Source organism: Protopterus annectens, chromosome 1.part0 (assembly GCF_019279795.1).
Source record: "Protopterus annectens isolate FY-2018-M chromosome 1.part0, PAN1.0, whole genome shotgun sequence".
NCBI classification, from domain to species: domain Eukaryota; kingdom Metazoa; phylum Chordata; order Ceratodontiformes; family Protopteridae; genus Protopterus; species Protopterus annectens.
Window position 1 is genome coordinate 1,860,697,817 of NC_056725.1, and position 27,376 is coordinate 1,860,725,192.

Here is a 27,376-nt window from a genome sequence, read left to right on the forward strand (position 1 = left end):
TTTAAAAGTGAATTAAAGGGCAACAGATTAATCAAGACAGGCAAGTAGATCTCCACAGTAAAGGCCCCACACTTGCAGTACTCATTGCAAAACCCATAATTAAGACACGCTGCAGCTGGAACAGCTCATACACACACACTGACATCAGCAGCTTCCATAGCACAATAGTATAAAGTGTGAAAGCACCTCACACACATTTGTGTATTCCCATACACTCTGCACCAGTGGTGTATACCTCTAGTATGTACATGTTAGGGGCTACCATAGCTTTCATCCACCAGCATATGTTGGAGACTGAAAGGTGGTGTGGAGGATGACGCACACGACCACCTCAGGCACCAGAGGAGGAGAAGAGTGTTCAGACCCAGGGTAACCTACCAGGGGCTATATGATCTGGAGATAGTAGAGCATTACAGGGTGGACATGGACATCCTACAGCAACTTGTAGAGCTGTGTTGGCCATGCCTCAGAGCCAGAACAAACAGAGGGGAACCCATCCCAGTGAATACGAAGGTATGTGTAGGCCTTAGAATACTAGCTACAGGTACCATTCAAAGACCAACTGGGGATATCATGGGGATCTCACAGGCATCAGCATCCAGGGTACTACACCAGTTCCTGGATGCCATGTTACCACATGACAATGAGCACATATACTTCCACCGAATGCAGGAGGAGTTGACCAGCAATATGCATCTCTTCCACTGTGTGGCAGAATACCCGGAGGTACTGGGTGCAATAGGCTGCATGCACATACACATCAAGTCATCATCCAGTGAGCAGGGTAGGCACTTCATAAACCACAAGGGATACCTCTCCATCAACTGCCAGGTCATGTGCAATGCCCAGGGCATTATCATGGATGTGTGTGCTGGCTGGCAGCCCTGGAAGCTATCACGACTCCCACATCTGGCATGCCTCACAGCTGTATCAGTTATTTGCCAGGGGGGACATCCCAAATGGCCACCTGGTGGGGGATGCTGGCTATACACTGGAACCGTGGATGATGACTCCCATCAGAAATGCACACACACCCATGCAGGAATGCCATAATGAGGCACACACACAAACCAGAATCATAATAGAACATGTGTTTGGGATGCTGAAATCATGGTTCCATTGCTTGGACATATCTGGTGGAGCCTTGCAGTACTCTCCAGGCACGTGTGCCCACATCTTCATAGTGTGTGCCATGCTACACAATATGGTCCTGCAGAAACAGCTGCAGTAGGGACAGAATGGTGAATGTCCTCACAGCCCACCACCACTGCAAAGGGCCCCACAGGCACAGAGGTACTCAGACCATGAACACCCTGAGCCAGCCCCAGTAGGCAGACAGAGGCGTGCCCAGTTGCCCATGCCTTGGCAAAGAGGGAACGTATAGCACACACACTGACAGTGTAGGCACCTAGGGACTGAAACCTTTCTCCACCTGCACACACAGTAAAAATGGATGGCATACACAAGACTACCTATAAATTGTCAAGTATAAGCAGTCTACTGTGTGCATCCAACATAGGCAGCCCTCAACTATTGCACACACAACTGCCATTAGCACAAGGTAAGTCAACACCTGAACAGTAAATTAAGCTATCAGCATATGCAGATACCGTATGTATAGATTCATAGGTAGGTACTTGGCCAACTGCCAGAGGCCATTCATAAGCCCAGCCAAAATGTGTCAGCTTTTGCCACCCCATTGATTCATTAACTGTCCCTCTGTGGAGCAGAGCCAATGGCAGGATCCCTGGGGTGCATCTACTATTCCCCATCCACTCTTCAAGGTTTCTCTTGCAGAATGTTAGTGAGGGGCTCTGTATAATGTAGTTAAGGATGTCGTTCTAAAGTATGGGGAGTGTCTGTGACAGGAATCTGTCCCTCCAGCATCTTCCAGTTATTGTTGTGGCAAGGTTCAGCTCACTACAGTGTGTGGCTCACTGTGACATGGATTCCCATAGGTGGAGCATATCCATCAAGCCTGTGTTCGACATGGCTGTGTTGGCCAGTGGAGTTCATCTCTGGGTAAATGAGATGCCACTGAGTAAAGCAGGAGTTTATTCAGTCTGGCTGCATAGGCCATATGTTGGAGGCCGGTATTCCCCTTGGCGAGGTACATTTGTTGACCTCCCAGCTGTTGAAAGTGTCTTCTGAGGTACATCCCACATGGGTTATTATACCCTATGATGGGACTGATGAGTGATGAGTAAAGGGGCACTATAACCCCAGTATGTCTAGATGGGAATCCTTTAGTAATCAGATGGCTTACATAGAAGGATGTCCTAAATACTGTGGAGATACGATTGTCAAAGGGGAGATCACTATCTACCTTAGTCCCCAGATACCCCATTACCTCATCCATATTAAAGTGGCTGCCACTTATGTGTTGATGTGTGGGTGCTTAATATTCCACAATGGAATGACCATGCAGTTAGTGGCACTTGGCTGGAGGCCGTGACATCGACACCCTGTAACGTTCTCTATGAGGCCCCTTGAGGGATGTCTGTGTCAGCTGGACTATCAATCATCGCTCCCAGTTTGCAGTCATTGCCAAACATGGTCTGCCATAGTCCACCTGTGTTTGCCTGTACCTCTGAGACGTATATGCCAAACAGTAGGGCTCCCAGGACTGAGTTCTGTGGGACACCAGTCGTGACTGGTCAAGAGTTGGACCTAGAGACCACTAGTTGTACCATGTGGGTTCTGTGTGTAAGTCCATTGGCAACCCAACCTGTGATGTATGGGGATATGTACAGGCTGGTGTGTTTATCAATAATACTTGAGTGGGGCATGGTGTTAAAAGCCTTGGCGAGGTCCAGATAGTATGTGTGAACCACCTCCCCCGTCATCTAACGTCTTGGTGACTGTATGTAAGATGTCAAACAGGTTCAGTAGGCATGAACTGCACTCAACCAAGCTGACCTGGGTTGGGTCATGTTTTCGGAGGTTACCAATGTCTTTGTTAATGAGTGCCATCAGGATGCGAACCATACCATTGCAGACCAGGCTAGTCAGGCTTATGGGGTGGTAGTTACCGTGGTCAGTTGTGATTCCACCTTGATGGAATGGAATAACCGTTGCCACGTGCCATTGTATGGGCATGTAGCCTGTGGAGAGGCTGAGGTTGGAAAGCTTAATTAGGTGGGGGGTCAGGTTGTCTTGTACAGTTTGCAAGAAGCAGTCTGGGACAACATCTGCCTCCATTGATGCTGTGTTTTGCTGTTAGAAAGGGTCATTTCCACCTGTGTGTCTCTGATGGTTGGGATACTGTACTTTTCGGGTTGTTGTGGGCTCTTTAGGGGTGAGGTATGCACTGAATGTATCTGCAAGGATGTTGGCAATATCAGTAGGGTCAGCATATTTTGTGCAGTATTTCACCGGCACAGTGCAAATCTGTGTGTCACCACGTAGATCCTTGACATAGCCAAAGAAGGCTTTGTGGTTATCTTTCGAATCCTTGCGTATTCTCCTGCTGATGTTAGCCTTGGATGATGTCATGAGGGACCTACGTATCATACTAATAGTGATCACAGATGTCTGCCCTTCGTGGGATTTGCTGTGTGTCTGGAACACTGTCCTACTTCTGTAGTATAGCCTGTTTATTGCAGAGGTTCACCAGACTGGTGTCCTTGTCTAGGAGGAGTGAGTCTTGGTTTACCAGTGATGGCACATTCCATACATCCATGTAGGTGCTTATAGACTGCATTTGTAAATCTGTCTGTATCTTGAGCAGTGCTTCCCCTTAGCGTGGGGGCTGTGAAACCCCCCACCCCTGTCACTAGTAGTGCACATTTAGCTGTAGGAAAGGTATACACTGTGGTATCCGTGGGTGGGGGAGATGCTTGGGTGTGGAAACAGTGAATAGTTCATGGTCAGATCTAACCAGTGACTGGTTAACCTCTGCTGTGGTGCACCTGTTGCCCATGTTGGTGATGACCACTTCTAGTAGTTTCCACCCCTCATTAGGGAGGTTACCACCTGATACAGGGCATATGAGATGATAAATTCCAGGAAGTGCTGGGCCTGGAAGTGAGTACTGGAGTAAGTTTCCCAGTTAATGGTATGGTAGTTGACATCGACCAATGCCAGGGCATGCGTTAGGACTGTCATGTTCTCCACTGTCTCTAGGTAGGAGGAGTGATGGTCCTGGGTCATGGAGGGTGATCCGTAGCAGGCCACAGTTTACATTGCAGTTGTGGCTGATGTTAGCTACACATGGATGATCTCAGAGGTATCATGCTGCCCCACTAACCTGGAGGTGTACGTATCCCTGATGAATATGGATATATCCCCTCCATGTCTGTGTCAGTCCACGTTCTGTGGCTGAAATGTGTGGTATGGGTTTTAGTCTGGTAGTGCTGGTGTGCTCTCAGGAGCCTTAAGACAGATCTCAGTTACTGCACAGATGTTGTCCATCCTGAGGAGTTCTGTGAGCACATGCATGTTATGATCACAACCCCTTGAGTAGCATAACCCTCACTGAATCTGCTATTGTGCCATTTACGGAACTGGTATTCACCTTCGAGACTATCCTAAATAAGGCACCACAGGGGCGCAAATAGCCTTGGCCAATATTCCAAAGCCTAAGGTTGACACATAGGCCGGTATGGTATCATTGCATGCATGTTCCCCATCTGTGCTTGTTTTTCATCTCCCCTGTAGGTAACCTACTGGTAAGCAATAGAAAGCTTTAAACTTATACAAGTCTTCTAGCTTCCGAGATAGGCTTTTGGAGTGACTAAGTATCAGTATTCTGTATGTTCTTGCTGTACTTAACTGTTTTCTGACTACATGGTGATTTCTCACTGTATATTGTGAGCTGAAGGTCTGTTTATTCACATATTATGGCTGTGATGGCCTGCACTTTAGAGGTTCACAGACTACTACCTATCTGCCCAAGGGCAATTAGAAGCATAGCTACAGTGTGTTGGCTTTTTCCACACCATTGATGAAGTAACTGAGCCTCTGTCAAGCATAGCCAATGAAGCAATTCCAGGCAGAGTTGCTGGAAGCTGTTGAAGACTGGGGTTGTGGAGGGTGATAGGGGCACTTAGTGATCTAAAGAGGGCATGTTAATGTGACAATTCAACACCATTCAATTCCCCCAACAGGTCTCGCAGCTATCAAACTAGACAGGCTCCCCCAGCCCCTGACTGTATGGTTCTGGGACACATGATCCCAGAGGTGTATATTTTGTTACCAATTCACACAACAAGGTTTCCTCTTGAAGTGTGTCAGTGAGGGGCTATGCCTAATGTAGTTAGGAATGTAATGTATTATCTCACAGTACATTTTGTTATATGTTGTTATTTCAAGAGTACGTGAAGCTCAGTGAGTTTGGGGGCCTCCGCCCTTTGCTTAGCCTAGCTTCCCCATAGAAATCATCTAAATAGGAAATAGGCAGAAGCAAGGTTAATGTCAACAGTGTAATGGTTACAGCATGGCATAGTATCTGTGCATTCGAGGTTACAATCCCGATAAAGGCAGGGATGTTTATCATGTTCAAATGTATACCTTAACCATAGCTTGCATATATAGGTAGTAATCGTCTGTATAATAAACATTCAAAACACCCATATAATCCCATGTGTGCTGGAGAGTACAGTCAACAGAGAATGTAATGTTATGTCAGAACATAGTGAAATGTTACTTCACTGACATGTTTATATCCTGAGTAGTTAGTGGATGTGGCCGTATTTGCGCGCACAGGTTATACATTACAAAGTTTGTTTAACTGTGTTTAACCGCTGTTATAATGTCAAACAAACACTTTTAAACATGCTTACAACTGCTTAAATGAGCCTTATTCTGAAGTAAAAAACATTTGTAAAGCATCGCAGGTGTTGAACCCTGGACCATGCACACTATATATATGCACACTTACCACTAAGCCATCTGAGGTGTACTTGTGTTTCATGGTCTTGAGACTAAACCTTATACCATATGCATTTCACTGTAATGATCACAAATGGGACAGTCACTTTGTCTACATATGTACAGTACATTGTAATGTAGTGTAGTTTGTGAGCCAACACATTCCAGTCTACATATGTATTACTGTTACAAATTAATATGAAATATATATATATATATATATATATATATATATATATATATATATATATATATATATATATATATATATATACATATATATATATATATATATATATATATATATATGGGTCTACTTTAGAACACCGACACGCCAGTTTGCCGACACACAAACCACCGACACCAAACAACCGACAACACACAATACCGACAACGCAAAACACCGAACACCATTACACCGACACACTACACGTAAACAACACATTACACTACAGTACATATCCACTAGTCCTAACCCAAACCCTAACCCTAAGGTCTGACACTACCGCACTCTTACCCTACCTGCACCCTAACCCTAACTCACTTAACCCAACCCTAACCCTAAGATCCGACACTACCGCACACTTACCCTACCTGCACCCTAACCCTAACTCACTTAACCCACCCCTAACCCTAAGGTCCGACACTACGCACACTTACCCTACCTGCACCCTAACCCTAACTCACTTAACCCACCCCTAACCCTAAGATCCGACACTACCGCACACTTACCCTACCTGCACCCTAACCCTAACTCACTTAACCCACCCCTAACCCTAAGGTCCGACACTACCGCACACTTACCCTACCTGCACCCTAACCCTAACTCACTTAACCCACCCCTAACCCTAAGGTCCGACACTACCGCACACTTACCCTACCTGCACCCTAACCCTAACTCACTTAACCCACCCCTAACCCTAAGGTCCGACAGTACCAGACACTTACCCTACCTGCACCCTATTCCTAACTTACTTAACCCACCCTAAAACATAAACCTGTCACTAACACACACTTACATTACCCAAACCCTAACTCCGACACTACCGCACACTCACCTTTCACACACCCTAACCCTAAATCCCTCACTATTGCACACTTACCTGTCCGCTCCTAATCCTAAATCCTCACTAGTGCATACTTACCAAGTCGCTTGCACGCTCCCCTTGTCGGTCTTCCAGCTGTCGGGATTTCAGCATGTCGGTCAACTGCTTGTCGGTCCTTTCACGCCTCTTCTGCGTCGCTTAACTGGCGTTTGGGTAATTTTAAGAGGACCCATATATATATATATATATATATATATATATATATATATATATATATATATATATATATATATATATATATATATATATATATATATATATATATATATATATATATATATATATGGGTCTACCTGAGATGGTCGACAGGCCATATGATCGAAACTCTTTTGGTCGACAGTTCATTTGGTCGACAGGCAGATTTGCCCCCCTCCCCAATATTGTGTGACCCTGGAGCTGATATATATAGTTAGGGGGGTGGGGGGGGCGAAGCACCCCTCATAACATGATTGTCGACCAAATGAACTGTCGACTAAATGAGTTTCGATCATATGGCCTGTCGACCATCTCAGGTACACCCATATCTATATATATATATCTATATATCTATCTATATATATATATATATATATATATATATATATATATATATTATAAAGTTACATCAATAGCCATATATATAAACATCTATGAACACACTTTGTGACACAGAAGCACTCCAAAGGAATTGGAGTGTACACAAAACACATGCAGCTCTGGTATTATAACAATTAATGTTAACCTAATTCACCATAGAAGGGGTGGTTGTTGTGTATGTCAAGATCGGGGTGGGGGAGGAATGATGGGTAATGCAATCATGCATCAAGGAGGGCCTGGGTCGGATGTCCAATAAGTGAACTGGAGTGGTATACATGGAGCATGGGGACAATATAAAAAGGACACAAAACAAGAACCTTTCTCATTCATAATACACCCTGTCATGTTACATTGCAACACCTAATTTCACAAACATATGAATATTAACATGTATCAGAGATATGTACACCAACTGACTGTCACATTTGTTTTCAGTAGTGAGGAATACCTGTAGCAAAATGTATATTCTAAACACCATAACATTTGTACATATCTCAGATGCCTTAGTGGTAAAGTCAGTGACTGTGGTGGTCATGGTCCTGGGTTCAAGACCTGTAAGGGCTGTTAAGTTATTTTGAGGGCCAGAATAAGGGCTGTTGGATGCAGATGGATTAAAGCACTTTTAAGCAGTTGTAAGGGGGTTACCATGGGTTTTCATGATGGTAAGCGGCGTTGAAACACTGTAAACGGAGAAGCACTTCACAGGTTTAACCTTTGCTTAATGTCGCGCAGACCAAGGGCAAACCTGCTTACAACCTCATAAATGTGCATTATTCACACTTTCCCTACCAGTGCCTACTCTGACAAGTAAAATAATAACACCTTCCAAGATTAGAACCCACAACCATACACTCCATCCTCAGAGTAACCTAATACTTAGCTACCTGAGATGTACCTATCCCAGTTGTGTATGCAGACAGGTTAAAACACAAAAGGGAGTAATGTGTTGAAATAGGACAACCCGCCATGTACCCATTAAAGGTGTGTGCTCATATATATATATATATATATATATATATATATATATATATATAGAGAGAGAGAGAGAGAGAGACATGCCGATATATACAGGCCTACATATATAGGTAGATATTTAGATAGGTTAAAAACATCTACACATCTATTGAGGTACAGATAAATGTATGCAATTATATATATATATATATCTATATACATACACACATACACACACACACACACACACACACATATATATATATATATATATATATATATATATATATATATATATATACACACACACAGACACACACACACACACACACACACACACACACACACACACACACACACACACACACACACACACACACACACACATACATACATGTCTGTAGACAGCATTTGAAGTATTCATATATGAGTATAACATGGACCATAGCAATCACACATTCCAACCCCCCCCCCAAACAATATGAACATAACATATGAAGAGTACATGCCAATACACTATTACAAATATGTTCTATGGACACAGTCACCAACACAACTGCAATGACTGCAAATATCCATGACAGAAATACACAGACAGCTTTAATTTTGCAAAACTTTATTACATTCCGATGTATTGCCAAAAGGATTCAAGTGCTAACAGTACTTGCATGCTAACAGTGCCTTAATGAATCAGCCTGCAATTACCATAGTATTATTCCACTAAGGGATAAGTGTTCACATAGAGAAAGAACACCCACACACATATAGATGTTGTATAAAAGGGGTTCCTACACACCTGCATGTGCTATGTACACCCACCAACATCTACCCCACAACCAAAATAATTACATCAATGCATACTGTCATACCATAACCAATTATTCAACTACTGTACAACAGTTGCTGAAACCTTAACATACCTGGACACAGACAGACTAACATGGCCGAATGTGAAATAGTTGCTGTTATACAATTGAACAGCTGCTGATGTAACAGAGTTTGTATGAACTAATCTTGTTTCAGAGGGGTGAAATGTTCGTACACCAGAAAGTGTTACCAAGTACTGATTATCAGCACAGTATGATACACAGTAACACCAAACTATATATGTCTGGTAAGCACACAGTATACCCTCTAACATTATATGCATAGCTATGCAGCCTTGAGCTGGTCAAACAACCTGGCCAGACTGAAACATATGCAGAAGTATTAGGTACACACAAACCCTGCACAAGTAGCAATGTTCAGAAATATAACAGCAGTACTCACATTTAGTCCAAATCCTCTAGGCATTACACACAATATATTACTGTCCATCTCCATATAGCTGTTGCAATAGATTCCAAACAACACTTCCATGCTGTCTTCCTCACAAGTAAGGCAAAGGGACAATGCCCAAGTGGAGTACTCAATTATACTCCACTGTAGCCATGGTATTGGCTAAGGCAGTAGTAGCGCAGCTGATGTGCATGTAATTAGCTACTTAGGAACACCAATTGGTTATCGTGGATAGCACATGTTACTGATCTGTAACTATAAAAGGTTGCCTTGTCATACATTCAAACCATCTGTATCTACCTGTAGGACAGTACAAAACACTATATTGTAACAGTTGACATATGTATGGGTGTATAAGTAAGATGAACATGCTAAAGGTGGGCTTACTGTGCAAATATGGTGTGCATTGTAGGATATTGTGCCAATAACTGTGTAATGTACAGTATTTTAGGCAGATCTGTATTCTATTCTACATAGCAGTTCTGTTATGTTATGCAAACAGTAGTTATGTCTATTGGCAATTACAATACTCAATAACAGGATACATATAGGTTCATAGGTTCATAGATTAGTACTAAGCTAACTGCCCTTGTGAGCCATTTTAAGCCTAGCCAATTATCCCTTGTGAGACTCAAACCCTGCACCTTGTGTTTGCAAGGCAAACACCTTAACCATTAGACCACCCTCCCAACCCCAATATCATTTGTATTCATCTGGCAGTTTAGCAGCATGATAGCATAGATAATTGGAAGAGCAGGTAACTATCCATGCACATAACACATGTAATATCCACCTCTCTAGTATCGTTTGCAAGCAATAACAGCTGTGCATGTGTACCTGTTATGCAAATATGTAGTGACCCTTGTTACAGGGCTGGACCTCCCTAGTATCGTTTGCAAGCAATAAGAGCTGTGCATGTGTACATGTTATGCAAATGTGTAGTGACCCTTGTTACAGGGCTGGACCTCTCTAGTATCGTTAGCAAGCAATAAGAGCTGTGCATGTGTACATGTTATGCAAATGTGTAGTGACCCTTGTTAGAGGGCTGGACCTCTCTAGTATTGTTTGCAAGCAATAACAGCTGTGCATCTGTACATGTCATGCAAATGTGTAGTGACCCTTGTTACAAGACTGGACCTCTCTAGTATCGTTTGCAAGCAATAACAGCTGTGCATGTGTACATGTTATGCAAATGTGTAGTGACCCGTGGTACAGGGCTGATCCTCTCTAGTATCATTTGCAAGCAATAACAGCTGTGCATGTGTACATGTTATGTAAATGTGTAGTGATTCTTGTTACAGGGCTGGACCTCTCTAGTATCAGTTGCAAGCAATAACAGCTGTGCATGTGTACATGCTATGCAAATGTGTAATGACCCTTGTTACAGGGCTGGGCCAAATGGCTATGTGCACACTTACATAGAGTGGATATTGAGAGTAGAGACACACTGGTTGAACTACCAGGTTTGTGTAGCCCAACCTCTCATTGCCAACCTAACAGCCACTTGTACATACTGTATGTAAGGTAGTGCACAGTACTGGTAATGAAACAGGTTGCATATCATCTTTAACTCCAGAGTAATATCTGCAGTAGGAGTGTAAGATGTAGAAGACAGCTGCCCATGTGTAATAGCCGCTTCATAGGTGATGGCTTATACTATCTGATTATATCCTGATCATGTTGATAGTGGCATCAGAGTCTATTGATACATGACTCTGTTTGGAGAGTGGGTGTCTGTGCCCAACAGAGCTCATGGTCCTGGTGGATATGTGAGTATATACCCAGAGAAGGAAACAGACCTGTAGACACTTGCATCATCTGTAATCAACTAACAGGATGTGATGTGCTCCTCAGAGGAGGATTGCTGCTAAAGGTAGCTACAACATTTCTGTAATAGCCAGTGTTGTCACGTCCATGACACAAATATTTACATGTGAGCATCATTGTCTAAAACATCTTCATAGGCAATACATAAACTAAATACAGTACTTGGTACTTGTAGTACTGAATGCTCATACAGGCAGGTCCACTAGTCAGCTACTGGTGTTTACTAATGTCAGCTTTGTGTATGTGGCCATCCTGGGGGAATGTAATCTCTATGCCATATACACTGCCAAACCCACCTAACACCATGCCCCACACATTGTTTGGGATGCAGCTACAAGGGTAACCTGGAAGGCAGCCCAGTCTACAGCCATGACTGGACTGGACAGTCATGAGATGTCGGTTAACACATGCATCTCATCAACACAACCAACACATACCCTTACCAGAACACAGTAAGGACACCCACACACACTACCAGAAATCACACACATTCACAGATGCTTCTAAGTATCTGGACAAACAAGTGACCCCCAAGCTGGAAGAGACAGACACTGAAATACACAAACTGTATGACATAGTTTGCATAATTGTGCCGCACCTCAGAACACGTGGCTGGAAACATGCCCAACAGTACTCATTTGTAAATGCAAACTCTAGCACTATGTTACACACCAACCTATATGAGGGCATACATACTGTCAGCTGCCTGTCTGCCATGATTAGCCACATACCCATACACTCAGACCACCTTTTGAACTATACACATGGCTCTGGCATATTCCATGTTGTTGTGCAGGACCTGTGATACAGTAGCCTGGACTGCATGGAAACACATGTAGGAACTGTCAGGTCTTGTAGCCCATGCAGGTATGTCCCAAGGCCTGGGTAGCATTCTGCCATTGGCCATAATGATACTGCAGTACAGGGACAAAAGGATTGTATTCCACAATTGTCTAGTGTAGTGGTGCAAGTCAAAGGGTATCCAGTATCTGTCTGCCTGGGATAACCTGGTTGACAGACCATGATGCTTTGCCAGACAGGGCCTGCACCTGTCACCCGTGGGAATCTGGATACTGCCTAGGGCTCATGCTTCCCCTATAGTGCCTTCATCATACCCAGTTCAAGTGAAGGTCCACTGCTGTTACAGGGACAGCCAAGCAATAAACTTCTGGTCTCGCTACACAATCATACATGTCAGAAACACTATATGGACACACATATATCAATCCCTAACATGGAGAACATATCTGTGCAGTGACTGAGACATGTTTCAATGCTCCGGAGAGCACACCTGCATGACCATGTTATAACACATACCTCACCTCTTGCCCATTATCCTTCATTGGAACACACGGGCCGCAGGTGTGTCCATATTCCTGAAGGATATGTATACCCCCATGCTAGTTGCACTTGCATAACTTCAGATGCATTATGCTGAGCAACTACCTTTGTGCCAAAGTGGAATTCAAATTGCACCTTGCGACAGATCACCCACCATGCCGTGGATTTCTCAACTGTCATAATGTGCTATAATGGAGAAGATTAGGTCTGAGACAGAACCATAATAATGGCTACTCTCAACTATTCCATTATAACTGGGAAGACTCCTCATGTACCACCACCTGTGCTCAATGCATGTTGGATTCCATCGACCCCAATGACCTGGATCACAGTAGTCACACAAACAGGGCTAACAGTATGCTACACATAGTCAGTCTCCAATGCCAATGTTATGATTCCTAAGAGCAGAGTGGTGACTGTCATGGCACCCATGCAGATGGACAATGCATGTGCAAATGCTGAATCCTACGCAAATGAACCTTAAGCAGTCACATACATGCAGTGATTGTGACATTGAAACAGAACCAGGATTCAACCAAACACAAACAAGAAGGCACACTGGTGGTACCATGCTTTAAACTGTATCACAGAAGGTAGTAACTGTTGCAAGAGTGAACACACATGAGTGTAGGTGATCCCTGGTCTGCCTCAGTAATATGCAAATACACCATATAAAGCCACACAAAGCTACTGTGAAACTAATCAGCCACATATTATAAGGCCAAGCACAGAGCATTCTATAGCTGTGTCATTAATCGTAATGACAACAACAAGACCTGCCATGCTGCACAGCACTATGGCATGGGAAGTACTGCACCTACAGAAATAGCACCTGTTCATCCAGATAGGGTCTTGGAGAACCTAAACCCACTCCCACCCCCCAACAGGTACACTTAGTAATATATCCATGTACACTACAGGGCCCCTGTAATAACAACTATGCAGGTACAAGCTGCACTCTCTAAAGCCATACATGCAGCTTTCATGGGACCTGTCAACATCCCAGGGTGTATCCTACCCAAATGTAAGAACAATCAGCTATCCACATACACATCATGTTCAATCACAGCTCCATGTCAGGCTGTGTACACACCGAACGGTGCACAGCAACAGTTATCACACCCCACAAAGGAGGAGACACCATTGATAATGGGAAATAGTGCACAACTATCCTGCTGAGTCTGGTCTGTAAGGCCATGAACTGTGATCAATGTATTTGATGTAGTCAGTACAGATGTAGATGACAATAGGGTTGATTAACACTGCATATCATGACCTTGCCAGTTCTTAGGACACCATCACCCATACTTTGTTCCAGCTACACTCAGTAAACTAGGTATACATTTCTATGTCACAGGAGTGGTTGGCAACTGGACTGCTGGCAGAACCAACACTGCAGAAGGTGTCTAACTAATACACGCACATCAAACCAGTGCCATCCACAGTAATACAGGGTTCATTCCTGGTACTCCCCCTCTTTGTTATACATGCCACACAAACTAACACAGAAGGCATCAGACTATTGATGTTTGCAAATGACTATGAACTAGGAGCAATAGTTGACTAAATGTGTGCTGTGTTCAACATACAGAAGGGCCTTAGTGTGGCAGATGTGTGGTATATGACGTATGGTCACAATCTGACAGCTAAGTATTGCACTGTCAACCCCTGTGTTACAAACCCTGTACCCATGAATTACCACCTTGGCAGCGGTCAACATAATGGCAACTGTGTGTATGGGATGCAGCTGGACAGTACTCTTTCCTTTGATAGTTACTTCACCACACCAGAAAGGTAGTCATATGTGGCACCCCTAATCATGACAGGGTGCCATCCAGGAATATAGAGATAATTGCTCAGCCATACTCAACACCCATGTGACCCATAATAGATCACATATTTCCTTTTAAGGGTTATTGCCCATGTGTAGATGGCCTACACTGCCCTTTCCAATCCCTAGCTGCACTATGTAGCATGCAGCCCACCCTGAATAAAGCCATGTCCAACCCAGAGGTGTTGGACATGCTACACGTACCACATCCTGATCCCAAATAAAGACATACTTTATGGACATCCATCTTTCTAGTACAAGGATCACAACATACCTGACAGATCTCTCTCCCATACACTTAACATACTCTTGCCATGCTATGCATCTCTGTCCAGTGAAGCTGCACATCGCCTCTTTCTGTGACATGGTGTGATGACTGCATGCCAAATATATCAGTAACCCTGTGGATCAGTTCTGTGGCACTGCTTGAACTGGCCACTGAAACTTACCTGTCTGTTGCCTACAGCTAGATAACCTGTCTGCCTAGGCTCATAAATGGCCCAGGGCATATAGCCTACTAGATCACTATGACCATACATGCTATAGTTGATATCCAACCCTGCAAATACCATTAGGCTACCTATTGTCCCATGTGTTACACATGTGCAACACAGGCAATAGATGTCGGGAAGCTACACAGCTGTACAGTGAAATGTAGATGTATATGGCAAAACACATACATGCTTGCAAGTCTGCAGGGTCAGAGATCATGTCCCTAATGGCTATGTATGACTATATATGTGACATATACACAGCATTAAGGTTGATTGCATTAATGTAAACACATCCAGGCATGTGCTTATAGGTAAAGACACCAGTACAGGCAAACAGACATGCCCACGTCAAGACAACATCCACATGGAGTATGAGCAATGTCATCACATGACACACACATATATGGCGATAACATCACATCACCAGTAAGTGTCAAATGCTTGTGACTTATACATGTCAGTGGTGTTACTGTCATGTAGATTTGCAAAGACTTATTTGTAATCTTAATAAATGTGATACACATGTATGTTCAGCTGTACTTCTGTACTTCTCTGTGAGTTACTGTGACCTGTCTCCATTATTATGTCTTCCAGGTATGCCACATAGCAGGCTGCCAGCATACAGCCACTTGGAGGATGAGTTCCTCGTCCCATCCTCCTCGACAACCATACAACACTCTTCAGCCACGTGCTACAGGATGCACAGCAGCAGGATGCCTTGTGGGAGGAGCTCTGCAGGAAGGTAAATGATGTTGGCGGTCACCATCGCACCTATCAGCAGGTGTGCCGACACTGCACTGACCTCATAAGATGGGTGAAACAGCGTGCTAATGCACTCGCCAGGGAACAAGGTGCAACAGGTGGGGGGGCCACTCACCCAGCCCCCACTCACATGTACCGAGGAGCTACTGGCCAACCTGGGGACACCTGCAGACCTCCATCCACAAGCTTTAGCTGGTATTGTGGAGGTGGGTGTCTCTCAACCACTAAGCCTGGAGTTGCCTGGTAAGTCAGTACTGCACATATAACACAACTATATTTCACATAGTTACATGTGTTACTGTACAATATGTAATGTAGCATCATATGGAAGGCATGTATGCAAACATGCCACATACTATAGTCTGCTACTCTATGTATGCACAGATGTGCATACTCCATAGTATAATGTATTGTACTGGCTTATGTGCTAACATGGACATTGCACCCTGTAGCTATCACACAGGTGTGGATAATGATCTTACTACTGTAACACTCCTGTTTAGGTACCTCTGGCATTTTGCAGCGACAGCAGCCTGTGTCAGGTGAGATTGTTATTATTTATCAGGCTTGATAATGCACAGATCATATTAATTGCATGCTATCTGCCATAACACGCATACACATAATGTATGGTGGTTTTGTTAATAGACACTGGTCAGACCTGCAATGCATCACAGTGGTTACCCATGTGAAACAATTGAAGACTATATGAAACATCTACACTAATCCTTCCAAACTGTCAATGGCAGATGTGTGGACAGTTGTGAATACAATAGTGGAGGTGTGTTTCACTGTAGGGACAGGTACTACATATCAGCATTACACATGTTGGGAATATGAACAGTACTGTACAGAGAGCATATGTGTGCACACACTGTAAATGTGTTGGAGCTGGAGTATGACCGGCCCACAGGATACACCCTTGTGGATTATACGCTTGCTATGAATGTCACACAATGTCATGTGCTATCTGACATGTCCATGACATGTAGTGGGCTGACTGCAACACTGCTCAACTATCCTGCAAAACATGATGTCTCACATCCCATACATACCACCCTTTGTCTGCATAACCCTGTCCTCAATGGAGCATATGACATCTATGGGTGTATGTCATATGGGATAACACTGACATGTGAAATAAGATGGCCATCACAACCATTGGACAGAACATGTGTTCACATGGCCATGGAGGATGGCCAGAGACATGAAGCAACACACACAGTACAAGTGATGTACATGTGTGTACACCCTGTTGTACATTGGCTCAACACAATACAACTATGGTCTTTGTGTAATGGTGATATTTCAGATGTGAAACACTAAACATCATACAGGCCTGATCACTGCTTGTGTAGGCATAACATGGAACCACTACATAACATGTCTTGAACATCTTGAGTGTGTCACGTCATGAAAGCATTCACCTATACAGTATCCAAATACATACATGTGTTGAACAACATATACATACAACCACATCAGGCCACAGATACAGTACATTCATCTTGCTGATATCAGACATCACTGTCATGCCTACTCCTCATGTGTGTGAGGTACACAGATAGCATGTGGGACATAGAGTACTGCTAAGTTAGCCATGTGTGGGAATAGTTGCCAGGCATCAGTAATATGGTTGCAGATGTGCAGAGGTGTCATCCGTATACCCTTCTGTGACCTGTGTCACACATTCCACATTAGGATTTAGTGTGTATACACCTCAGTGACATGGGTCACATTCCACATTAAATATGTATTGTATGCGAACATAGTCATGGCTATGAACTGTGTCAGTAGCTCACACTGTATAGCAATTGGGAAGCCCACATGATGCCCTGCAATGGCTATGCACATCAGCTCAATGCGCAGTATGTCACTGCATATTTGTAGGGCGGACAGACAACACTGCATCAGCTGAAGGCCCATGTTAGTATAACACGTCCCTGCATTGAGACACTATTACTGTACTGTAGATTGGAAAGGACACCATTGTGTTACACATGTATGCATGTCATTCAACACGTCAGCAGAAGACATGTCATACTACATATGATTGGCAAGGTCATACGCCACACAGCACGCCAGTGTACTGTAAACCTGTGCTGGTCTGTGGCACCATTGAAAAGTAGAGACAGCCATGTCAAACATGTGTGTATAGCCACATGCACTATGTCTAGACTCAGCTCAGGGGTAGGCAGAATAATGTTGAACAGACATGCACTGCTTTGGGGGAGATATGCAAGCTAGGGCTCAGGCAAACATAGTATGCAGTCGACATACCCTTCTGCTCATGTCCTCACACATAGGGGCAGTGGCCAACAGAAAGCATCAGTGACAGATGTACAAAGGTCAGCGATGGTCTGTTAACATGTGGTGTATGTTGCACACACCATGGCAGTGCAGTGCAATGGTGCAAAGTGCATGCATTATGTTACAGGTATGGGGCATAGGCTACTAACACAGATGGTGCAATACAGGTATGTATGCTCACCACCACTATAATTGTGTAAGGTGCATGCTGTCTGCTATAGCACAAGCATGCTGTTGTGTGCAACTCAGGGATATATAACTACCACTATAATTGCCTAAGCTGAAACTATAATTGTCTAAGCTGAATGCCATCTGCCATATCACCTGCATATAGCGTGTGTGTGTGTGTGTGTGTGTGTGTGTGTGTGTGTGTGTGTGTGTCTGTGTGTGTGTGTGTGTGTGTGTGTGTGTGTGTGTGTGTGTGTGTGTGTGTGTGTGTGTGTCTGTGTGTGTGTGTGTCTGTGTGTGTGCATCTGTGTCTGTGTGTGTATGTCTGTGTGTGTCTGTCTGTGTGTCTGTCTGTGTGTGTGTCTGTCTGTGTGTGTGTGGGTCTGTCTGTGTGTGTCTGTCTGTGTGTGTGTGTGTCTGGTATAACTTGTAATGTGCAGTTCTTGTCTTCCCCTCACAGGTGTTGATGTAGGTGCATTGCCCTCTTGCGGTCCACCTGATGTTAGTGTCCACACAGACTCTAGCAGTAATGATGATAGTATGATTGAGGCACAGGCAGGGTTGTCAGGGGCCGAATCTGTGCCATTGGTTGCCATTCCACCTGTATCCCCCTCATCCTCACACACAGTTCCCCTGCCTACACATACCCCATCACCACTGGCCATAGAGGAAGGACAGTTGATGGGTGATAGCATGGAACAGGGAAGTGAGTAAACAATTGAAGGTGTGCCTGTACACCATGATCCCAGTCAACTGACTGGTAATGTCTCACACAGGCATGTGCCCAGTGCTGCTCGTAGGAGGGCCACTGGCCAACATGCCCCTGCGAGTCAAAGCACATCAGCTGGAGACACCAGACTCATGTTTCGGGCTGTAATAGAGGCACAGGTATGTGCTGAATGGCACAACAGAGAAGGTCTGAGGCTTCAGAGGGCTGTTGTTTGTTCATTAACTGACAACATCCAGGCATTTTCAAATGCTCATCATCATCTTGCAGATGTTTTGGATAGACGATTGTGTGACATGGTGGGAGTCCTTGACCACGGTATGTCAATCCTTGAGCATGGAATGTCTGTGCTGGAACATCTGGTGGGAGTGAGGCGTCGGGCACGTAGATGTAGGTCAGCTACATTATCTGTTGAAGGTCTATGTGAATATGCTACTGCACATGCCTGCTCCCATAGTGGTGGTAGCAGCAGCAGTGCAGCTGGTGCTGTGCAGTCCACACCAAGACACAGCAGACCACATGCACGTGATCCTGGATGGTCCCAACAGGGATACGATTCCAGTGGACATGTGTCATCAGACAGTACCCAATCTGGACCTCTGCCTGGTAGTGCCTGTGCAACCCCTGTCAGGCGCAGGTCACGTGGCCATGGTCGGACGCCATGAACAGTGAAACCTACTTTGTACAGTCTGCAGCTGTCAATAATACCCCTGTGCAGGACAGCCACATGCCAGACCTGTGTGCATGCATACACACACACACCGTAAACAAATGTAGGGCACCTCAACACACACACACATAACATCCACACATGCGCAATGATATTGCAGGCCCTAACACACACACATGATGTCACCCAATGGTGCAGCCTAGGCCTCTGGCAAACATTATCACCCTGTGCATATGATGATGCCTGTGCCACATCCCTCTCATCCACACCATCAGTGCAGGGACATGCTCATATGGTCTGATGCACAGGGTGAACATACTAGGTAGACAATTGTAGATTAATATTGTTGAGTAGTGTTGGCAGGCAGCACACATACCATGTATTACAGTTTTAGAATGCATTTTGTACATTTGACAGTATGTATCATGTGTAAAACACTAACAGCATGTTGATCTTGATGTTCTGCCTTCCTATTTCAGGTGTAGTTGCATGTGCTGGGGGATGTCGGTGTTTGCGGTTAGTGTCCCATATATACATGTTGACTACCCACAGGTCAGTATGACAATACCTACATGCAATTTGTAGCTTACACATTACAGTTATATTCTCCCATGTTTCAATTATGTTTACTGTTCTAATGATCCAAGGGCATGATAGCTGTGTAGCAAGCTACTGTGTTCAGAGCCATCACATCCATAGTGGGTGACATCACAGGTATGGTGGATGACAAGGGTAAAGCCCAGTGGAAATAGTGGCTTCTCATTGGGAAGCAGTAATACCCACTGCCATGACAGCATGCAAACACAGAGACACCCACACACTCAGGGATTCACAGACACAGTAACACACACTCTGACACACACACACACACACACACACACACACACACACACACACACACACACACACACACACACACACACACACACACACTTGCCAGTGTAGGGATGAGAACCCCTGCCTATGTGCATATCATCATTATAGTACTACGCAATTACAAGATGCGCCACAGAGATTACACATGTACAGGTAGTAGGAATGGCCTAAGATTGAGGACATCGACAGGAATATTACAGTGCAGTGAGTGCATGTGGGGAGGGGGGTCCATCAGTAGGCTATGTAACAACAGGTCACACCCCAGGGTGTACATGGTAACAGGTGGTTAGAAAGCCCGTCTACGATTGACAATATCAACAGGGATACTAGATTGCACTGAGTGGATGGGGGAGGGGGCATTAACATTTCACTATGGTAAAATACAGCCTCACTCCAGGGACCGGACAGCCATACACACACACACACACACACACACACACACACACACACACACACACACACACACACACACACACACACACACTCTGTGTCATTCACAAAGATATACACCTATGTCACACACATACAGACACTTTACATGTGTGAGGTTCAACCACCTGCCTATGCCTTTCTTTCTACACTTCTCTCTGTACTGGTGTCAACAACAGTGTTCAGGAGAGTGAAAACATGTGGGATGTATTCCCAACCATACGTGACATATATGGACACACCCACACCCACACGTGCCAGTACTGTGAATCAAACACCTGCCTATCTCATGATAGGTATTACAGAAGTACAGCACTTTCGCATTTGCTACAAAGCTTACTGACTCTTTCCTTTGCCAACTGTGCTGATATATGCACAGGGGAGGTATTACTACTACAGGTGTCATGAGGTTTGCCTTCAGTGTCACCCTTACTGCATTCTACATTGTCTGTCTTCCACGTCAATTAACAAAACCTGACCTTAGCAGTTACACAGGTTATTGTAGGAATGGTTGTAACACACCAGTGAGCTGTCCTCAGTAATCATTCATTTGCAAAGAAGCTCCACCACTTAGTAGTCATGTCCAAACATCTGTCCATACCTCATGTACGGCTTACTGTACTTAAAGCATATCACCATATACAGTTGGCAATGTTGAGGCTGTATTGCAACAGCATGATGTACTAAGACAACAGTCACCTTCAGACATCAGAAACTGCACACACATGGAATCTACACAAAAATCAATACATGTACACATATGCGGTCTACATCAGTAAGTGCACTAGCAGGTCAAGAGGATACATTCCACAACTTCCCTATGCCATGTGTGAAACATAGCCGAGCATTACACCATAATGGATGTTGTATTCATGTACTGGTAGGACACCACCACCTTCACTGAGTAGCCAAGTGCACATATATGACAACAGCACATATCAGCAAGACACACACTGCATTATTCCATGTCATGCTCCTACAAACTGTTACTTGACAGTGCCATGGTGAAGCCAGGACACTGTAATGGTCAACAGTTAGCACATCATATTTGCCACACACACCTCATGTTTACTGGAAGAGTGCCAGCAATGTGCTCCGTTAGAGCTAGGCAGTACACTCATTCAAACATGTGTGAGGTCTGTGGCATGTAAACATCTCACCCCAGTACATACTGGCTATTGTGGTACTAAGGCTAATGTCCAGACAGCACACAGCATGGATGGCTTGCAATTGTTGACATGGGGTATATGTAGGAGCTGTGGCCATACATGGCTGTACATGTCATGAACATATCACCTGTGACTACTCAGGAACATATAGAGCAGAGCTGGTTTTCCCTGAGTCTGTCAATACAGGCCTTGTGTAGGTCCTATGATCCTGTTATTTGGGTATGTTTGTAGGCATTACATTAGGTGGACATGCCTAATGACATGCATGCCACATGGGGTGTTGTATGATATGATAGGTGTCATGGGTGACCAGTAGAGAGGGAATATTACCTCTGTTAACATAGATATCAAACCTTATGTATTGTTAGCATGCTATCTGCCATGTGCATGTGTGTAATGACTGTAGCCACCTGTATGTAGAAAGGATAACAAATGCTATGGTAATGTCATTTATGTTGTATGAGTGTGGGATGTACATATCCAGGGCAGGTACAGTTAGATCATATCCAACCATGAGGGTGTTGTTTACTGGTGTACAGCAACAGTCGACCATCTTAATGCTGACAACATCTGAAGGACCCTGGTATGGGTACAACTGAGCTGGTTACAAACAGTGGTATTATTGCATTGCATAACACATTATGCAGCTGTGTCTCTACATGGGTACTTTGCATAGTTGATGTAAGCCTAGGTACAGTCCACCAATCGAGGGTTATCTGGTGGTCTACCATACTATGTCATACCACATATGGATGTGTGTTGGTAGTCTGAGGACAAGGTGGTGGATGTATATGAGGATACAACCTGGAATGCAGTATTTGCCACTGTCACCTGTACCTGACTCATCTGTGATGAGTTATGTTGGAGTAGGGGTCTTTACTTGTGAGTAGCCTTTATGAATATGTGGACACCACCACCTGGAATAGTCCATATCACTGTTATGGCCCACATGTCTGGATCTGAGTTATATGGTGGTAGTGCAATTGTGCACTACAGAGCCGTCAGCCAGGTGTTCCTCAATGTACATGTGTCAGTATTCCCTATTGTAGGTTCTACATTGAGCAAATGGATTACTAAAGCCACACATCTAGCACTGGGTAGCATAAGCATCCAATGCAATTGTCTTGTAGGTGTCAGGGTGTTACTTCTGGGTGTAGGACATTTGACTTGGAATGCGGCTATATGGGTAAATGCAACCTAGGTATTATCCACACACACGTGAAACATGGATGCATGTGCTCTGTGTTGAAGGCTTGTCATTCAGTCATGACAGCCCGGAATGACAGACACTGGACAACCTCATAATAACAGCAGGACATTGGCTCATTGTTTTGGTCTAGCCATTGCCACTCATACCATGACATCACTGCGAGTGGCAGTAATGTGTTTGGTAGCAAATGCTTCATGTAAGGTGACAGACAGCAGCAGAAATTGTGTATATGACCAATGTGAGATATACTTAGGGTAGCAGTCCTGCTAATAATGACAACTACTAACACAGCCGGGAGAGGTCATCTTGACACCTGCACCTCAGTACATTACACAATGTGGCTCACACATTATGCTTGCACATGCCACTGTTCCACGTATAATGCCACTGTTCACAACCTGCTATCAATGTATGCCTTTCAGGGCAGCAAGGTGTGTGACACATGCTGTAGGTAGCATCCATCTGTGTGTCCCAGGTAACCTATTGTCTGTCCACACATGCATGAATGCGTATACTTAACATATACATGTCAGTACTTCACGTACATCTATGCATATTTATCACACAGCACAGACACAGATATATCATTTACGGGCCACCTACAGGTATCAGGTAGTAAACCAGTATGAAGTGCATATATACTGACAGATAAAATGTACATAGCTGTAAACCTGTGTGTTTACAATAGGAGATCATTACAACATGTTCTGTACATGTAAGTGTATGAGCATGCACACTGGCCTTCTGTGGTTAGAATCGGAGTGCATCCCAAACAGCCTTGTGCTACTAAGAGTATGAGCATACTCACTGCCACCTTATGTAATTTGAGTCAGTGCATCCAACAAGCCCTTTTTTACTAAGTGTATGAGCATGCCCGGTATAACCTTGTGTAGTTGTAGTCATAGTGCATCCCAAACGGCCGTGTGCTACTAAGTGTATGAGCATGCCAACTGTAACCCTGTATAGTGATAGTAGTTGTCCATTCCACAGATGGGCATACTTCAGTTCAGGTTCCTGTTGTGCTAGAACTATACCTCTCAGGCCTACCTATGTACTACCTGCAGATGATGTGTCTTGTTTGTGCATACAGGTTGTAATGAACACCTACTTTAAACACACAGGTTCACAGCTATGTACTTCATGACAGTCTCTCTATTGTTGTCCTCAATCTTAGAAGGGCATTCTGACTGCCTTGGAATGTGTAATCTCTGTGGCGTGTCTCGTAACTGCGTAGTACTGTAATAGTGATCTGTAGATAGGCAGGAGTTCTGATCCCACCACTGGCAACTGTGTGCCTGTGTTTGTGTGTGTGTCAGCAAATGGCTGATTGTGTTTATGTGTGTGTCAACAAATGCCTAAGTGGGTGTGTCAGGAAATGGCTGAGTGTGGTTGTGTGTGTGTGTACTTGTGTCTGCATCCTGTCATGACAGTGGGTTTTGCTGCATTCCAAAGAGACACCTCCTTTTGCACTGGCCTTTATCCTTGTCAACTGCTAAACCTCTCTCTGTCCCCCTCCCCACTGCAAGTAATCAGTCCTGTGATGTCACCAAGCTCAGAAGTGGAATCAGAGTAAGTGTAATTGTATGTGTTCTGTGGCACATACCCCAACTGCATACCACTGTACTAGTTTCCTTTATATAGGCAAGATGTGTATGCACAATACTGGCAAGTGTGTGCATGTTTGTGTGGGTGACTACCCTGTAGCCAAGCATGCACATGTGTAATGTCTTTTAGCACACCATGGTAGCAATCTGTGGTGACCGGTGTCTACAAAGTGTTACATAGTTAGGAATGGTAAAGAATACACAGTCAAGCACGGCTATAGTTGGGTATGTTATTTTCCTGTGCCACTGTCAAGCAGTGACACAGAAGTGGTCACTGGGGTGTAAGTCCATACCCATCATTTCCCCACCCTAAGTCCACAATCCCCAGGGTAGATTACATTAGCCATCATTCCCCACCCCAAACTCCACATACACAACAACCATCCCTTCTCTGGTGAACTGCTTAAGATTTAAATGTTATAACACAAGAGCTGCTTCTGTTTTGTGTACACGTCAATTCCTTTAGAACCCTTCTGTGTCACAAAGGGTGTTCAGATGTGTGTGTATATATATATATATATATATATATATATATATATATATGTATATATATATATATATATATATATATATATATATATATATGTATATATATATATATATATATATATATATATATGAAATAACCACCAAAAGGAAGCAGCAATTCGATCAAAATAAAGGCTTCTTCCAGCTAATAATCCAAGCATCAATACTGAGTTAAAATTTCTTTATTTCAAGAACAAAACGTGAGCGCTTTCACAGAGATGCTCTCCGCTTCTTCAGACATTACAAAATCAAGCAGCCATCATCAGTTATATAACAAACATCAATCAAGCAATGATTCAATTAACCAAATTAACCACAATCTTAAAATTACTACTTAGTAGTACTGTTATAACAGCCTGCTTTTATAAAAACGTGAAGAACACATTAAATACCAAAATATCCTATATGGCACTTAACAAAAATGTATACCAAATAAGACAAAAACATAAACATTACAATAATACATGACTTTAAAATAAATTCATATAAAACCCTTAAAATATAAGCCATGAGCCCATCTACAGGAGGGCTCTGGCTTTAAGAACCGGCTTAATAGTAACACTTTCATTTAAACCCCTCCCCCTGTGTGCTGCCAATATAAATAGCACAATGTTGTTGTTGTTGTGTCTTTCGGCTTTTCCCGGTTAGGGGTCACCACCTAATGATTGGCAGTAGATTTTCACATGCCGAGTTGCCAGCCCTGATGCACAACCTTCAACAAAGGTACGCCCATTCACGTATGTCTCCACACAGAAGACGCTCTAGCTGAGAATCGAACAGGACAACATCTTACTGTGAGGCGACAACGCTACCACAGCACCACCACATCAGTTAGCACTAGAAAAATGTAAGCATTAATAAAGTGAATGTGTTTAATATATTTAGAAATCACCTATTTAAGTTACACAGAAAAAAAGATGTGTTAGGAGTGACAAACTACCACAAAACATCAACAGGTACTAATCCCTACATCTTGCTGATGTTAAGAACTGTATGGTGTTTAGACTAATGTTTCCATTTTTTCATGAGAAAAAGAAATAGAAACATGTTTTAGATGAATAACTTCTCAGAGAAGTTGTGGTTCAGTGTTCCTTGTTTATGGCAGAAATTCTAACAAACAAATTGCAGTCAAGATTTTTAACCACTTGTTTATTATAAGCAATATACTTACAGAAGGTTTTGTGTTAGTATTGTAATCTGTATCAAATCACCGTATGTTTTTGTTTCACTCACCAACATCAGCTCCACTTAAAGCCTTTCCTGCAGGCCAAGGCCGCATATCAATCTGCCTTCCATTGATAGTAAGAGACTGAATGCATCCTCGAAAGCCTCGATTAGCTCCTGTTGCCTTTACAAGCCAGTATGTGCTTGGAGCTCCACCAATGTAGAAGGGAGTTCGAAATGTAATTTTGCTGTATTGACCCTACAAAAAAAAAGAACACATAACTCTGGTAAAATAAACTGGATATTCTGTTTATCTGTTTATGTATATCTATATTCTGTGTAAGTAATTGAAATAAATCACTGTACATTTTTCTCCAGAAGTTATACATGGTTTGTTTTTTTCATATCGTGTTTCTGTTTATACAGTTGCATTTCATACCTCACGGAAACACAAACAATAAAGTGTATGCAGAAGAAAGTA

General features: G+C 43.6%; 1 protein-coding gene across 1 annotated transcript in view; it reads right to left on the minus strand.

The window, feature by feature from the left end:
- The window catches only part of EGFLAM (EGF like, fibronectin type III and laminin G domains), a 1,039,379-nt gene that overhangs the window by 818,753 nt on the left and 193,250 nt on the right, over nt 1-27,376 (minus strand). Inside the window, exon 4 of the mRNA XM_044069897.1 lies at nt 26,965-27,154. Coding sequence (XP_043925832.1) covers nt 26,965-27,154 — 190 coding nt within the window. The remainder of the gene's footprint in view (nt 1-26,964; nt 27,155-27,376) is intronic.